General features: G+C 36.5%; 1 protein-coding gene across 1 annotated transcript in view; it reads left to right on the plus strand.

Moving 5' to 3' along the window:
- Positions 1-4531, plus strand: part of LOC108572621 (E3 ubiquitin-protein ligase RNF220-like) — a 94335-nt gene extending 89804 nt beyond the window's left edge. The window contains 2 exon segments of the mRNA XM_017934877.1: positions 1382-1456; positions 4460-4531. Of these exon segments, the coding sequence (XP_017790366.1) occupies positions 1382-1456; positions 4460-4531 (147 nt within the window).
- Positions 4532-18090: the final 13559 nt, after the last annotated feature.

Genomic DNA, 18090 nt, shown 5'->3' on the forward strand with positions numbered 1-18090 from the left:
ATGCCAATTATACGCATGCTGAAAATTTTATCGGAATCGGTTAATATTACTATGAGCTACAAATCGTTAAAAATTGTGGAAATCGCACTATTTCACGACGTTCGGCCTATAATTGTAATAAATCTGAAGATTCCTACATCTTTCGATGCCTGTCGCTTGTTTCTCCATCTACCGATTTCGATGAAATTTTCAGCATGCGTATAATTGACATAAATCTACAAAACGTATGTTTTAAATTTTCGTTACAAGCTCCGGTAAAAAAGTTGTAAACAGTAACCTTTACAATTTTCTTCACAAATTGAAATATTTTCAAAAAATTTTATACGCGTCGTCTAGTATACCAATCCTTCTAACTCCTCAAAAAAAACTCAAGTCGTTAAGTCCAATTTAGAAAAAGTTATACTGTTCTAAAGAATGCCCGAATATTAGTAAGAGTCACTGTAGTAGGTGTGCGAGTTAATTCGGTGGCTTTTTGCAGGAGCTTCAGTGTTTATTTAGGAGAAGTTAAATATAATTTTAGTGTTCGAGATAATTTTTGTTATTTTGGATGAGATTTTTGTATTTACTGGAAATTTATCAACTGACGAATTTCCTCTTTGTTTAGGCTTTGTGAAAAAGGGCACCGAATTAATTTGTACGTTATTTTTTGTTAGTAATGGCATATCGATGCGTGGTATTTTATATAATTCATTTTGTAGGATATAATTTTTTCAGTTCGTAGTGATTTTTTCAGTTTTATTGTTACAGCTCTATCGTTACAAATTCTTACAAATCGCCATTGGTCTCCAGATCGTTCGATGATATTAGATTATCCTGAAAGTTCGCGATATTTTTTGTTTAAAATAATTTCGATAATATTCGATACACGTTTTCCAAAGAAAGTAATTCTTTCGGAGTTTCAGAGTCTTGAAAGTATGTTACGATCGTTATGTTTGTTACGCAAAAGAAGGAAACCAGTGAAACAGAAATTAGCCTCGTTTCTCGATTCCCGAAAATACGGATTTTTCGACCTATGCGTTATTTTTTACTCCGCATAATGAGTACTGTGCACCCCCAAATGGTGCAATCATTATTACATTTTTCTTCGTACGTTTCATTTAATATGAACGACTTACACGCGTGGGAATTAAATTATCAATATTTACAAAATATCACTATTTTCGTTTCCACTGTTTAGTTTGATTTCATAAAATTAATAATATTGTAAAAGAGCAAATTTTTATGAAGCTGTAGTATATCGTTGTCACATTAACTTCGAAATTCCTTTGTCATTGTCGAATTATCGAATATTTCAAAATAACGAAGTAAAATTTAATTTTCATTCTGCCTGCCTATTTTGCTATATGTCGATAAAGAAATGTTCACTTGCTTGTATCCATAGGAACAATACAAAAAGCCCGTCACTTCTGTATGCTGTTGGCATGTGCATTGCGAGCAATGCTGGTTACACACGTTGGTAAGTTACAAATACTTACTTTGATGAATTAAAATTCGTTAAAGAAGGTCAATTTTGGCATACGGCCGGAACGAAAAATTTTTGTACAGCATGATTCTACGCATCCTAAGGAAGAAAAAATGTAATTGTCATTTTTCCCGAAAATGATTGGAAAAGTTATGAGAAATACGGTTCAAGGTAAGAGTACGACCATACTTGTAACTTATATTCCGTCTCGTTTACTTCGGATGATGGTCTGTTCGTAAATTAACTGTTTTTAACACTATGTAAGTTAACACTACGAAAGCCAGAGGAACAAGTATGATCTTGCATATCAGTCTAATCATATATGTGTATGCATACAGTGTTCTATCGAACTACGCGTAGGTTAGAGATGTCGCAAAACTGAAAACTGGAAAACTGAAGTCCGATCATCTGCACTGCGTGTCAATTGTCGTATATTGTCGTTAGAATAATAACAAACGAAGTAGGTCGTGTGCAAAGACTTAGTTGTTTACTAAGAGACAGTGTTTTTCCAGAAAAGGATAGAATATGTATATGTCTCGGGGAGACACGGTAAAAAAACCTAATTTGTCGTTGTTTCATAGCTATAACACATCTTATTAGAAGAAAAATAAATTTAGGATACGATAAAACGAAATTGTTGCAGTAATTGATCTAATTAGCTATACGTAGGCTCTCCTTTAGAAGAAAAATAAACTTAGGATACGATAAAACGAAATTGTTGCAGTAATTGATCTAATTAGCTATACGTAGGCTCTCCTCTATTTTCGCTTGATTTTTCTCCTAAGCTGAGCTGTTCGTTGTGTACTTGAATTCGGTGCACTAGCTTCTTGTATGCAGCGGCACTTAATTCACACGACCGAATACGCTAAGTACGTAAATTGATTGGAAATCCGCGTATAATCGAAAACGCGTTGTTCGATGTATTCCCTACAAGACTATAATCGCGCAGTATAAGCGACGTTCGTTGAGGCACTCGTTCGCCTCGTAACTGGGTCGCTGTACGTACGTCGAGCCAAACATAAAGCTAGCTGTCTGTTCACGCACAGAAAAGAGTTAGCGGGAAAAGAATTTTTGAGGCACTCGTTCGCCTCGTAACTGGGTCGCTGTACGTACGTCGAGCCAAACATAAAGCTAGCTGTCTCTTCACGCACAGAAAAGAGTTAGCGGGAAAAGAATTTTCTGATTTTATATTACTTTTATTGGCAAAACCGAGAACAAACGTCACGCACGTGGTCTTAACACAACACAATACGCCATACTTTTTTTCGCTCGACGCATGCGCGATCGCCGCTCCCAGCGCCGCTCGGCGGACGCACGCCGATCACGGTAAACATACGCGCCCTTTTCAAATTCAAACCGTTACACTGTCCTTTTCAGAGTAAAACTATCGCTAGTTGCTCTTGAGCGTATCTCTCGCGAGTGGACACTGCGCCTGAGAGTGACTGTCTAAGAGCATCGCTCAACTCTCTGAGAGTTACGACTCGAATAAACAGTTGCTTTGCAAACACAAAGCAGTTTCGTATTCTTGACAGAACTCTCGTGCGAGTAAAAAAAGTCAGGAGAAAAAATTAATGGAGAAATACAAATGCAAATTCTGTTAGAATCTTACTTTTTTATTGTATCCCCGTCATGACGATTATTTTATTATATTTACGATAGTTTATTATAACTTCTATCACTTCTAGAATAAATAATTATTGGTTCCTGATTGCTTCGAATATAAGCATCGTGTCATCAAAGAATTCCTTGTTTCGATTAATTTGTCATTAATTATTTTTCATTATTTTTGGTTCTTATTAAACACTAGTGTACAACAATCTTTGTAAACAATACTCAATATGAGTTTCTAAGTAGTTAATTCACGAACAGACCATCGTTCGAAGTAAACGAGACGGAATATAAGTTACAAGTATGGTCGTACTCTTACCTTGAACCGCATTTCTCATAACTTTCCCATCATTTCCGGGAAAAATGACAATTACATTTTTCGTTCCTTAGAATGCGTAGAATCATGCTGTAAAAAAATTTCTCGTTCCGGCCGTATGCCAAAATTGCCCTTCTTTAACATCCTCCTTTGCATACAGTTTCGCTAATATCTTCCTTACACGATCTTTCCAAAATAATCGTTCGCAATTCGAGTGAAATGTAACAGCTAAAAATTAATTTACTCTCTATGCAAGTCAATTTTTCAATTTATTGCATTAAATTGTTCTCCGTAATAATTTAGCCGCTCAGAGGCCAAAGTGGCTAACTCCGTCAAATTAAATTGATTAAATTTTTTTCATTTATGAAAAGTTAAGCACCAAGCATGTGCCTTGATACTAAAATTAGATGAATTTCAAAACCTAAAGTTAATCATTTCGGCTTCCAAGTGGCTCAATTATCACTTCTCTCGTAGAAATGTAAAATTGTCACGAACCATAATTTTTCTTATCACGAACGAAGAAAAGTCGAGTCGCAGAGAATCAACAGATTTGATAAATATACAACGATTGATTCACCCTCGTAATTTCATAATGAAACGATGCGAAGGAATTGAAAATTCCTCCCGAGGAAGCTTAACCCTTTCGTTGCTGTTGCTTTGAAAATTCGCTCGCACATTTTTACCTTAATTTAATCCTTCGCGTACTTCCGCCTTTAACCCTTCGGCAGTCTAACAAAATTATGAATCAAGGTAAAAGAAATTTGGTATCTTTTTAACAGTTATGCCCATGTGTGATCATTCTCAAAAGAAATAATATCTCGTCCTTTTCGAACTTTCTTCCTGAGACTCTCTCTCGAGCTGAACACTTAGATATTTGACTCTCTTCCCGAGTTTCACTCGGGATAAATTGTCGAGGGGTTAATTGAACGAAAGATTTTCCAGCCGTGGTTTAAAAGATCTACCGTCTTCCAAAATTCCAAAAATCTAAAATCACAGACGCGTTGAACTCGGTCTCAGCGATGAAAGGGTTGAAACACCTGGAAGATATTGAAAACCGTTGTCGTCCCTTTCAGGGTGCAAAAAAGCTGTGTCCACAGTGCAACATGATAACGTCGCCTTCAGATTTGCGGCGTATCTACATGTGAAAGGAGTGAAAAGAAACGTGTGCCAAAAGAGAAAGAAAAGAAAAAGGAAGCCGTTGGTTCTGAGTTGTTCGTAGGATAATCCGATTATGGATGAAAAATGATGAAAAAACAAAAAAGAAGTCGACGTGTTTCGCGTATTCGAATCGTGTAAATATCTGTATATATTTATGCGTCTCGTTAAATTAAAGCTCCTTTTAGATTTACCACGTAAACGATAACGCACTGTAGCGTTAGTAAATTAAAAGATGAAACCGTGAAGGGCACGCGTGAATAATGTCTCGATTGAAGCGAAGAGTTGAGCAGTATCGATCATGTTTTATTATCGTTCGTACATAAACACACGCACACAGAACTTTTCACCCTGTTATTAAGGACCCGCGCGACCCACCCTCTTTTGCATAATATGTAACTGTTATCGTCGTCGGCATTAAGTTATTTAGGTATAAATAGGTAATTATTATGTAACGTTAGTAATAAAATGATACGTTCTTTTTTGGAGAAAGAAAAGTACAGTCTTGTCTCGAGACACGAGAAGATTAAGAAGAAGAGTAACGAGGATCGAGCGACATTTTTCTCGAAGGTTGGAAATAGAAATATTTTAATAATTTAATTATACAATTACGACGCATTGTTCGTTAACTATACACACGTTTCTGTTTTTTTTTTCTTTCTTTTCCTTTCTTTTTCTGGTTTTCGTTTGCTACTGTGTCCCCGGAATTCTTCTGAGCCTGCTTTTTTTTAAGGGGATTGCAAGATTTTGAGGAGTCTGAAAATGGGGAGTTTGTGAATTTTTTTTGTGGGTAACTAGTGGATGAAATGTTCCAATTTTGGGGGGGAATGTAAATGTGAGTTTTGGCTTTCTTGGGGAATTTTTGGAAAGCAAAATGTTGTAAAATGGAGGAGTTATTCGGTAATTGCGAAATCTCTCGTGCTAGTAGAACATCAATTGCTATCAGCCGTCGCTGGAAAAGATTAGAACGTCTGAAATAAAAAATTCTTGTTGTTTCATAGATAGAAATGTATTACCTACAATGTACCGTAATATTTTCCAAAAATTTCAATTATTACAGAAATGGTGGCAGTTTTAATATGAAAAACTTCTTTTCACCGAAAAAGAATCAACTTCAAAAATTTCCAAAAAATTAAACAATCGAGATATCGAAAAAATCGTTTGCTACATCGTATATAATACATTTCTACTCATAAATCACCAAGAATTTTTCATTTCAGACGTTCCAATCCTTGCCAGCAATCCACGTCCTAACACAAGATGTTCCACAATAACTCCTCCATTTTGCAACATTTCACTTTCCAAAAATTCCACAAGAAAGCTGAAACCTACATTTACATCTCCCAAAAAGATTGAAACATTTCCTCCAACAATTACCTAAAAACAAATTCCCAAAGTTTGCCCCATTTTCGCACCCCTAAAAGCTACTGCTAGCAGTGAAGCTGACAACGGGTACAATGAACTTCCACGAGTCTGATTACGATCGGAGGGCGAGAAATTTTTTCAGCACAGTATCGGAGGAGTCTGATTCGAATCGAAGATTGTTCGCGCGTACCTAAAACTCTAGGTGTTACTTGGAACAACTGGCTTCTACCTTAAAGTTGCCCTTTTGCTGGATCTACCGTTTTTCTCTTACTCCTCCTCCACGAACGGGAAACAAACACTTATAATCCGCATCTACGATTCACCGAGAGTTCGATTTTTCACCGAATATTTATGTATGCATGAGAAATGTAACCCGACAACTTTGTTATCCTTATCGGTAGAATTTTTCGGTATTTAGTGTTACAGAGTCTCGCGTGAACGGTGGAAAATGTATTTACCTTCATTTCAGCTCTGTTTCTTCGCGACACGAGCATCTAACTACTTGTCACGCGATCTTTTGTCTCATTTCAAACTGGAGCAAGAAAAAGAAAGTTATCCAAAGGAAGAACAACTATGCGTTTGTTTTTCGACGATAAATATTATACGTATAATATTTATAGAATATATGCAATTTAGACGTTAAACAGTGTAATTGCACAGGCGACGTTCATTTCAGTTGAGCTACGATGATACTCTTTTTTCGGTTTCACCTATGAGAGTGTACGTTTCGTTGAGTTTTTTGAAATAATGGAGGCACAAGCTCGTCGTTGAATTTATCGAGAAATAGGTATTTCGAATAATTGCCAAGGTTGATTTTTCTAAGTAGACACTTTCACGAAAGCATTGAACTGTTTGTAAAGATCCGACGAATTCATTGTAAGACGTACGTCAAAGGAGAGTGAATTTTGAAAGGAATCTATATATGAGGCGAATTTTATTTTTGAAAAACAATTGTAAAGTAAGCACTGTCTCATTTTATCTGAACACTTTTACGTACGTCACGATGAAATGGATCATTCAGAAGCGACATATATTTTAACGAACCGAAATAATCAGCGAGTGAAAATTAAGAAAACTGGACGATTAATTAACGAGTGGAATTGGGAGAAATTTGTCTGTAAGACATGCGAAACTCGGAGAAGGAAGAAAGAAACGAAATATACAAGGTACGAAGAAAAGAAAGATCGGGTCAAACGAGAATTAATTTTTTTTCTCTCTTTTTTTTTCCAGAAAATTCGTTATCCGTTTTGACTGACGCTTTTTGTCTCTTTGATTATCGGCAGCGTGGACGATGGAGCACTCGAGTACGACGAGAAACCTAATTCGGTAGAAGCAGGATCGAGATTAACAAAATTTTCAATTTTTTGCGTTGAAATGAAAAAAAAAAGAAAGAACGACAAGGAACGAAGAATTTTTCCAAGATATTCTGATTTTCTTCCATTTCTCTTGGAACATTTTACGAAGTGAAGTTTGAACGGTCCAAGGAAAAATGTTTGCGAACACGAGAAAATCGATAATTAGCTGTGAAAATGTTGCGTTGAACGATGATCGGATGATTAAGTTTAGTTTGAAACAATCTCGAACGATTGTTTGAGAGACGATGAAAGCAGGTCCTACGAGAAACGAAAGATATTCGTCAGCAGCGCGTCGAGGAAAACGTGAATGCTTCAGGAACGCCTGGAAAATGGCGATTGTTTGTCTTTTTGTTTTTGGAAAATGCACATGACACATTGTCTTTCCCTCTCTGTAGATTAAGATTTTAGATGGATGCGTGTCTGTTCGCGCACGCAGAGGAAACTCTTGTAAATACACGAACCAGTTACAAACTGCAGAAGAAGTCGACTCCCTGTTGTGTGAGCGTTGTTCTGTAATCGAAATAAAACAATCATGGAATGTGGAATTGTCGTTCTTTTCGAATCTCTTCTTCTTCTTTTCTTTGTTCTCACGAATAGGTAATAAATTTCCTTTCATTGTTGAAAATCCTGTGAATGAAAAGTGTGCGGACGGTTCGTTTCAGGTTGAAGCAGACGCTTAGAGAAGCTCGCCGAGTTAAATCGGAAGTGGAGGTACGTGGTACAGTTTTAATTTTTGGTACTTAAGTATTGGGACACTTATCGAGCGTGAAGAAAATTTGAACAGTCGTCAGAAAATTATTAGGGTCGTGAAAAAATTATTTAACAAGTAGATACTGTGCGGTGCTCACAAGTTTGCCCTCGGGGCAAGAAGGGCACTTAAAGCTCGCATCGCTCAAATTTGGGCCACGAGGTGCGATTCGTTGATGCTTTTTTTATTTTAAATCTCATAGGAGATTTGTTAAAATGATATTGCAAGTATTAGACAGGAGTATGCAGTAACTAAGTACACTAATTGCAGCTATTTAGAAAAGTTAGAATACAGTGACATGCTTTAACGTGAGGACTAATTAGCTAATGACAACTGAAGGTTTATCTTACGAAGGTCGTATATTAGTGTCGCTCTTTGAAGACAGTACGTGTGCCCTATTTCTATGATTATGTTAGAAAAAGTGGGATTACGGGGATACGACCTAATCAGACCCACGTTCCTTCCAAGGGCAAACTCCTGAGCTCTATACCGTACTAACTTCGACGAGGAAATGTAATTAAATCGCTAATTTAAATACTTTTTGTACCGAACATAATGAGTGTCCTAATACAGTAGTGCACACATAAGCGTCCGTCGCTATCCCCACCAATTCTTAGAAATGGGACTTTGGAGTGGAGTTCGAGCATGCCGAATGAAACAAAGTATTCGATATCGACTCCTTGATATATCAGTATCCCACTCAGACACATCTCCTCTCTTTCGTTTAGTTAAATTCGCAGGAGTCACCTCCCCACTTAAGCGTCCGCAGTCGGGACCGAATGCGGACGCTTATGTGTGCACTACTGTATTTATAAACATTATAAATTTCTGTGTATTAAGGCTACATGTTTAGGCTTACGCTGCGTGAACACAGGACAGTGCCGTTTTTGAAGCAGTCAATTTTCCTTTGGTCAAGGATTGTATATTTTTTTTTTAATTTTGAAAATCACTGGAAGACGAACTAACTTTCTCTCGAAAGAATGCCCAGTCAAGTTACCCTCAGCGGCGATTGACTTATCGTAAGCCTACGCACAGTGAAAAGAGGGACCTAGGAAATACTTCAACTGTAGACGTAATAGGGAGACGACCTTAGCTTTTAATTGAACAATCCTAGGTCCCACTTTTCTGCATTCGCTTCCAGGATGCGACTTGGAGGAAAATCACTACACGTAGTTAAAGAATTTCAATTCTCAATCAGCGTCTCTGATAGAAATTTGGCAAAATTACGGAATTTCCAGCAGGTTCTGCGTACCGTTAAAAATCGATTCCTAATTTACCCTCAACCCTTTCGTTACGGCGAAATTAGTCGCCAACGCGCCACCGAGTGACGAGCTTGCGTTCACCGCGCGGGAAGCTTCCCTGATTCTCAGTCCGCTATCTTTCGCGTTAAATTGTCGTTTTGATCTTTTTTTTTTAGAGAGAGAACAAAATTTTTCCTTTCACTAGGAGGTTTTATTGAAACTCATACGCGATATCTTCTCCTGCTGACCGAAAATATACGAGTTACGGTAAGTCGCAGCAATTTAGCACTTCAACCCTTTCGCTATGGCACGCATTTCGATAAGAAAATACTGTTTAACGGTATCTTTATAACTATTGTATTTAATAAACGCATACGATAAAATTGATCGTTACTTTTCTTAACCCTTCTGCGGAAATTCGGTAGATTTGACCCAAACTTAGACAGAAACTTTGTCATATCCTTAAATATCTAATAAACATTGATAATCTTTACAAAGAGGAACAAAATTTGCACGAATATTTTTCATGAAAACCAATTACATCTTTCGTGCACTCTTATGGAATTTACGAGTCTTTGGTGACTTTTGCTCTTTTGTTTTTCGTAATATAAATTAACACGAGCTCAGTTTCGAGCCTTCTAAAGACTGGTGCAACACGTTGTTCTTTGCATTCGACAGCTTGAAAATATAATTTGATTTTCTACGATGGCGTGCCAACAAACAGTCTGCAGCCACAACGCCTTTTTATTATTAGTAGTGTTTACAATTCGATAAATAACAAAATTTATACGGTGAAGATAGTTACGACGATGTGACAGAGTAGAAGAACTGTGTAACAGAAGCAGGTGAAGACAATTTAGACAGACTTCCTTTAGACCTTAGGTGGAACATAGTAATTCTACCTATTTTGGGAGAGACGTGGTTGCTTAACAAAAATATATTTATTTAACCGATAACACTTAAACTAATTTTAAAGTGTATAGGCGACACGAGGTATATATGCGGTAAGAGTGTCCACGACAAAAGGCCTCGTGCCTTTTTCGGGGCTCCCTTAAGTAGCCCCTTTTCCCTGGGAAAGTCCCAGGAAGTGGAGGCGCGGACCTACATTGCCAAGGCAATACTCTTGTCCTCGAGGACGAAGAAACTCGGAGGAAACTTCGCCTCGAGAGCCAAGAGTCGCCAGGCCTAGGTACGTAGGCCCCCGTGGCGGTCGCCACACTATTATAAATCTGTTACAATTATTAAATTTAAATTATTTTAATAAATTATTCAAATCATTCGTTCCAGAATCTCGAAATAGTTACTAACATATCACGCTAATTTTGTCGGAAAGGAATGCAATTTAAATCTCTAACACTTTCTACAAGAACGTAAGAGGTGTCCTAATACTTACGAGCGCCGGTGTAAGTGTATTTAATCGTAAAGAAATAAATAAATTCTTGTAACAACATTACACAAAGTCAACTGTATTACTCTAAAATTCTCGATTCTCTCTATTTCTTAACATCACAGCCTCACCTCCATTCCCTTTAAACTCACAATGCAGGAACATAGCACTCTACATATTTCTTTACAAACATTTCAGTGCTTCACCCATCTGCTGTCCCACAATATAGCTAAAATCTAAAGAAAAATTTCGCTACTACACTGTTTCATGTATCCAACCATACTCGACCCAAACATTAATCAAGCACACCACTGAAACGCAACAATACCATCCCAGAGACTTCTCAAAGCGGACAACCTCTAATTTCCCCTCCTTACTTAAAACTACCCAAAAAAAAGTTGCTCAAAGTCGTTTCACCTCCGCTCCAAGAACAAAACAAAGCGTTACCAACGGTTCGGGTTATCCGAAGCGAGAAAAAAACGCTGCCGCAAAATGGCTGTAGCCCGTTAGAGTAGCGCGCGTAAAGTGATAGGCGCTCGAGTAGGTGGAACTGGTAAAGGCGAAAGAGAAGGTGGGGTTGGTGCGGTTTGCAGGTGCGCTTTCGCGAAACGATCGCGTATAGATCGACTCTTTTCAACCAGGAAGAAAGACAGCGGATCACCGGAGCCTGATTAAGGAAAGGAGAGGGGGAAATAGGGTGGCGGAGTGGGGATGGAGTGGGGGGAAAGTGAGAGACATCGCGAAGGAGTAAAGAGGAAGTGTCTCGCGACTCTGCTGGGCGGCGAGGGAAAAAGGTGAACGAGAAAGCTTAGAAGAGATAGCCTGTAGTACGTGCACACACACACACGCAGGTTCGGGTAAGCGAAAGAAAGAGAGAAAGAGGCAAATGGTAGCACGGGTAGAAAAAAAAAAGAGAGGGAGAGGGAAGGTTGGAAAAGGTCCGGAAAAGAGAACGGTATAGTAAGAGGTGGGATAGTAGGTGGAGGCGGAACTGAAGGCTCCGCCTATGCTTTCAATTCTCCACCTGCCACCAGTTGACCTCCTCTACCTCCTCTACTTACGCGCGAATTCACGTGCCACTACTACCTTCCGCACTTCACCACCTCCGGCTATACTCACGGTTACCACCGTGGTTACCACTACTTTTCTTCCTGCTTGACCTCGTTTCAACTCTACTTCTATCCCTCGGCCTCGAGCTTCTGCCGTCTAATTGTGTATATATACACTGCGCGGACGTAAGTATCGGGACACCCGGTACGTTCGTACGAGAAGAATTTAACCCTTCGAGGAGCACACTCTTTTTGTCAACTTGGAGCGCCGAAAATGATCTATTTTGTTTCTTTTTTAATTGGTTCCTTAAGAGTACTGAAATTATGATGGTTTGCCGGTACTTGCGATGCTGTGATTTGTGTTTTTGTGATAGTAGAAAGGTTAAGGCGATAGGGAAAGTGAGAGAAAATAATTTTTTTAAATTGTAGCTGTGGACGATTAGTTTTGGGTTAGTTAAAGGGTTAAATTGCACTTTTTTTCGACGAAGTTAGTGTGATGTGTCAGTAAGAAGTAATTTTATTTTAAATATATTTTTACATCATTTCTTTTAAGATCTTAATAATTCTTTAATAACTTTTGTGTGTTGAATAATTTTATATTGAGACACTGTAATGACAAAAAGGTTTGCTTCACATTTAGTAAGCAGATTTCAGAGGACGTCTGTGAAATTCAGTAGGTTTCCGTAGGTTTTAGCGAATTTTGAGAAGAATTCAGTAGAATACAGTAGGTTTTAGCAGACTTCCACAGGTTTCGAAGGATTTCCAAAGGTTTTGGTAGATTTTAAACTTATCCACTCTTAATATTTCCAAATACTGCTAGAGTGTACTTTTGGCAAACCATTGTTGCAAGAAAAGTGCGATTTTTGATATCCAGAAAATCTCAATTTGCGAGAATTAGGGAAGAAAGTGCATCGAAGAAGAGCAAAATTCTCTCTAATTATTGCCCGAATTAATAATAGCAGCAAAATTATATTACGAAATTTCCATCTGAATAATGTTTTTGGAGTTTTAATAATTTGGTAATGACTGCTTAGATTTAATTCACGTTCAATAAGTGCCCTAATACTTACGTCACAGGGGTGTAAGCACACATTTATCAGCCGAAACTGTCACTCGTTCGATATTCTACGCGATCTGTTCGTGTGCATAATTAAAGTGCTGGAAAACTACTTACTTTTACGTTGATACACTGTTGATTGACACTAGAACGCCCAGCTACGTCGGAATGATCCATCAGCGACCTTCCAAGGAAGGATTTTTCCGTAACTGAAACGAGATTGAACAATTAGATTCATATCAAATAATCTCGGAAAGTTACAAACGATAATATTAGATTGGTGCAAATGAAATGTCGTTTTTTTAACAGCAAAAATTAGCGAGTCGGTACCATATACATATTTATTATACTTCTCTCCGATATCACATATAAGCCGTTCAAAGGCCAAAGTGGTTCACTTCACTTTTTGAAGTTTTTTAAATTTTAGTAAAAAAGCACTTGATTGACGCTTATCTTTTTATATTTAAAATAAATTTCCTTAATAATTAAGCTTAACACTACTAAATGACAAACATTTGTATGGCCGTTGAATAATAAATAATTTATTTCAAAAGCCATTCTTTGGAAAATGAATGAAGAGGAAGACCTGATAAGGCAGTCAATGATTTATTGAAAATAATCTATGGTAAAGAATATGAAATTTTGCTAGATCTTCCCCTAATCACTCGACCTTTCCCAACAGACTACCGTTTCTTCAATTACTTAAACAATTTCTTTAACAAATAAATTATTCTGAAATGAAGACACTGCAAAAGCAGCATTGAAAGAATTTTTGTATTCAAAAGTTAATGATTTTTATAAATTTAAAACTAGTTAATCGTTGGGAAAAGTGTACAGAATCGTGTGGAAATGATTTTTGAAAGGAACACAATTCGTCTAAAGTTTCTCTTCAAACGCGACTTTTCCGAGGCTACGGTACAATTTTGCAAAAAGTAAAATACTGTAAGCATCTCGAAATTTCTTAGATGGAAGTTTCGTTGAACGATAAGGTTTGTTCGACCTGGTTCAAAATTAATGAAAACCTGTACGAAAGAGGTTTTCATCTATTATTTTGATTTTATATGATAAAACATTAAATACCAATTTCCCAAAAGTAGTAAGTAGGTAAATACTTATAATTATATTGGAAGAAAATATTTTAAGAACAGATCGATTGTCAAGTGTGTGAATGAACGAGTTATGTGAGTTGGCTGCGAACGTTTTGGATATTAATTGTTGCAAGGAAAATCAATGAATTATGTTAAAGACGTTAGAATAGTAAGACGCATAAAATAAAGGAAACATTTTTAATTAAGATTTTTGATTCATTAACTACCTATCTTACAGTAACTTTTAACACAGATAAAATTCTGTTATGCATTTATTTCTTTAGTGCAATAATACCACTTTTCTTTCAACTACGAACAATTTGTTTAAAAAATTTTCAATATTCAATTTTCATTTGGGAAAAATATTGATCATTTTTTTTTTGTACTTGTATTCTTCTGACATAAACGAATCGTAGTAATAAAATTGTCTTATCTTATACAATTCAATTTTCAAATATTTCAACAATAAACTAATGGACATCTGCTTTTAATTTGCTATTTAATAACTTTCTTTCTTTGCGTATATGCGGCGTATAATTACACATTTTCATCACTACAATATTTACTTCACCGAATCATTCGGTTGTGATCATAGTCGCTGCATTTTATATTTCTACTTCAATTTTCACCAATTGCTATCACATTACGGTGCATTCTACGCACACTGTTAAATCATAGGAAACACCAAACAGCATGATCCAGCAATAAAAGCAATAATTCAGTTTAGACTCGATACAATTATAGTTAACCCCTGTGTAGGCAAGCAAACTATTCCACCATTGTTTCAAGCTTTAACATTGAAAACAGTCTACGCAAATTTTTATCTTGGAAACGTGTATTAACGTAAACATGTCCAAAAAATAGAGATCCAGAGTAATTCTACGATACTTCCATAGGAACACAAAAAATTGTCAAAGTTTCTAAAATATCGAAACGTATATCGACTTAAAAATGTCCAAAAAGTGGAGATCCAGAGCAATTCCACGATACTTCCAGAGGAACCCAAAAAATTGTCCAAGTTGCCTACAGAAGGGTTAAACTAAGCAACTAACTTTTCCTTAATACCTAAAATATCGACGTAAAAATGTCCAAAAAATGAGTATCCCGACCAATTCCACGATCCTTCCACAAGAACATAAAAAACAGTTAAAAGAACAATATAACTACCCAGATACCTAATTACCTACACAAAATTTAAACTAACTAACATGTGTGCACAAAAGTTCACCAACGAAAACCATTACAACAACCAATTCTCCCACACACCTACGACTAATTTCCCAGCGAAACAACTCGGAAGCATAGATAAGGCATCGGCGCTTATCCTTCGAAACAGTTGGAACGAATGCATAAGAGGAAACGCGGGGGATCTCCCATCGAAAGAAGGAGGGAATAAGGTGGAAATAAAAGAAGCAATTCCGTTGACGTCTGGCGAGCGTCTGACGGTTGAAACGGACAGGAAGGCGTCCAAGGGTGGCGTCGGATGCGTTGGAGGCGTCGGCGTAATCAGGAGGAAGGGCGTGTTTCTGCGAGGAAAAGCGAAACGTGTGGCCGTACGACGGCGCAAGTCAAGCACCTGTTTTCGACGCCTGCGAACTCGAGCGTAAGGGACCTATGAAACTGGTTGCGACCGCCTACTATCCTATCGAAACGGACAGGATCCAAAGCCCGGAGAACCTCTTCCACCTATCCACCTAGCCGTTTACCCACCTACGACCTCCGATAACTTCACCGCCGACCGGTCCAGACCAGTCACAGCACAGAAGGATACTCTGTTCTACCTTTTTCCACCTTCCTCTCTTCCTCTCTCTCTCTCTCTCTCTCTCACACACCCTTCTTTCCACATCTGACTTTACAGATAGACAGCTCACGTCTCTCCTCTTTTTTCCACTTATAGCTATATACCGATCCACTCTCTTCCTTCTTTCCTCTCTCTACAATTGTTCTTATCGACGTTGACAGGCACGCCTTCTTGTTACTCCTTTCTTCCTTCCTTCCTTCTTATTCAGATAACTGTTTCGAATTTCAAATATCAAGATTCACGTGACACTGCTTTTACCACGCTCTCACGTTTTATCTGCTGCATTTTAGACGTTGCACGGCTGTTAGAGGTATTAGCTCGTTTAATTATCCCGGGGAAATATTGAGTACCGTGTGAAGGTAAGAAGTTCGATGCAACGGGTGTCTGCTTTTTTCTGGTCGAACTTTGGCTGTTGGTTTTTCTGCGGAGATTGTGCAAGGTGTGTTTATGATTTGAGGTCGTTCGAGGTGTTGTTAGTCTTGTTTTGTATTATAGTAATTGTAAGTTCGTTGCTGTTCTCTTTGTGTTTCGTTGTTTTGTTGTAACTTTTTAAGGAAGCTTTAAACGACCTACGTTTGTATAACATTTTTTTGTTACTTGTATCCATGGAAGATGCTGACAAAGTTTGATCAGAAACAACTGGGACACCCTGTATAGTGCAAAATATACACGAGCAGTAATATCGATCTTGTTTCGCATTTTCTATGTAGGATAGTATGAATAGTGAATTTGATTTTTGGAACAATTTTGTTTCAACAAATTCAGTTTCATCGTGAACTTTGTATAAATTTATGAATAACTGTATCAGAATAATGGTATCAACGAAAATGGTTTAAATTATTGTTAGTTTGTAAAATGAAAGTAAACCTGTCTTGTTCCTGTATGTCAATAACGTGCATCGTACTAATTGTATTTACAGTTATTGGTTAATACTAATTTCTTACAATTGTCTTGTTGTAATATCTTACATTTCGTCTAAAAGTTAGTATGGAGAAAGTGCCTTTCGATATATTCTAATAAATTAATAAAATTTCTAAATCTTTATTTATTTTGTATCGTAATGTTTGGTAGGTGACTTGTTAAAAATTTAAGTAGCATTTAGAAAAAGTAGTTATAAATACCTTTCTCTTAACCTTATTTTTGCAAAATTTTTCACAACCTTTTGTGGTTAATAATTTCATTTCTCAATATATCATATTCTACTACGTTTTATGTAGAACATATGTTTCAATTTTGTATCCCTATTTTATTTGAATTTTCAACCCCTTTTATGTAATTACAATCTTATCTAATTCTAATTTATTTAAATTATTATACCTCTACGCCAATGAAAATCCTAAATCTAATTTATTAGAATTCTACGCCATTGAAAATTCGTTAGAAACATATGTCCACGTTCTATTGTTTTTATTCTTTCATATTAAATGTTTTACAATAACGATAACGTTATTTATGTTGTTTTTCTTAAATATTGCAATGTTTTTATATTATTACTCTTTTTATTTATATCTTTACCTCGAGTAAATTGATCACTAAGTAATTGCGTCATATAATGTATACTCTTTTCCCGCCAAAATGTACCAGCTCGTTCCACAAGTAAATATAATAAAAATACGTTATATTTTATATGAAGAATATGTTATATGATACGTTTATAAAAGCTTTATTCAAAAATTCTAATAAAAAGACGAAATAATAGTAGACTAACATAGCATGGGAACAGATATTTATCTAAACTATTTACGCAGAATAAGTGCGTCGTATATCTTACCGGAATAGCTGACAGTTCATTTATCCTTGGATATTGTCAAAATGTATTCTGAATTATTATAAGAAATACTATCGTTACTTCGCTAGACTTTATAAATACAGTTGAATAGCTATCCAACATATTCAAATGAAATAGTACTGGTAAATAGTAAACATAGATAAATATCGTTAACCTATTTCGTGTGTTTCGTGTAACGTAAAACCTTTCGTGGATTTATATGTAAGTACTTTCTTTTCGTATTTTTATACATATAATATTGGCTATAAATTTGACCAGTAAAAAGTTGGATTAAGAAACATGTAAGTGGAAAACGTTTTATAATATTATCAGAAATTATTTCACAATATAATAAAGTGCGTTTGAAACTATTCGTGACAGTTACGTTGTAAAATATTTCCGTTGGAACTAATACACTCCATTATTTAGTTTGAAAGACAAGATTTAATCTAAATTTTGTATACATTTGTCGTTATAAAGAAATACGTATTATTGTATGTTTATTTGCTCTATTGACAGGTATGTTTCGTAATCAATTCAACTTTCCTTAGGTTAAGTTTCGTTAAAAAAATAATAACACAAGATCATACGCGCAATGTCAGCATGTTTCCATAAATTTCTCCGGTTGTATACGATAAGAAGCACCTGTATTATTATTCATGGTTACAGGTGCGATACACCTAATGATGA

Source organism: Habropoda laboriosa, unplaced genomic scaffold (assembly GCF_001263275.1).
Source record: "Habropoda laboriosa isolate 0110345459 unplaced genomic scaffold, ASM126327v1 scaffold22, whole genome shotgun sequence".
Lineage (NCBI taxonomy): Eukaryota > Metazoa > Arthropoda > Insecta > Hymenoptera > Apidae > Habropoda > Habropoda laboriosa.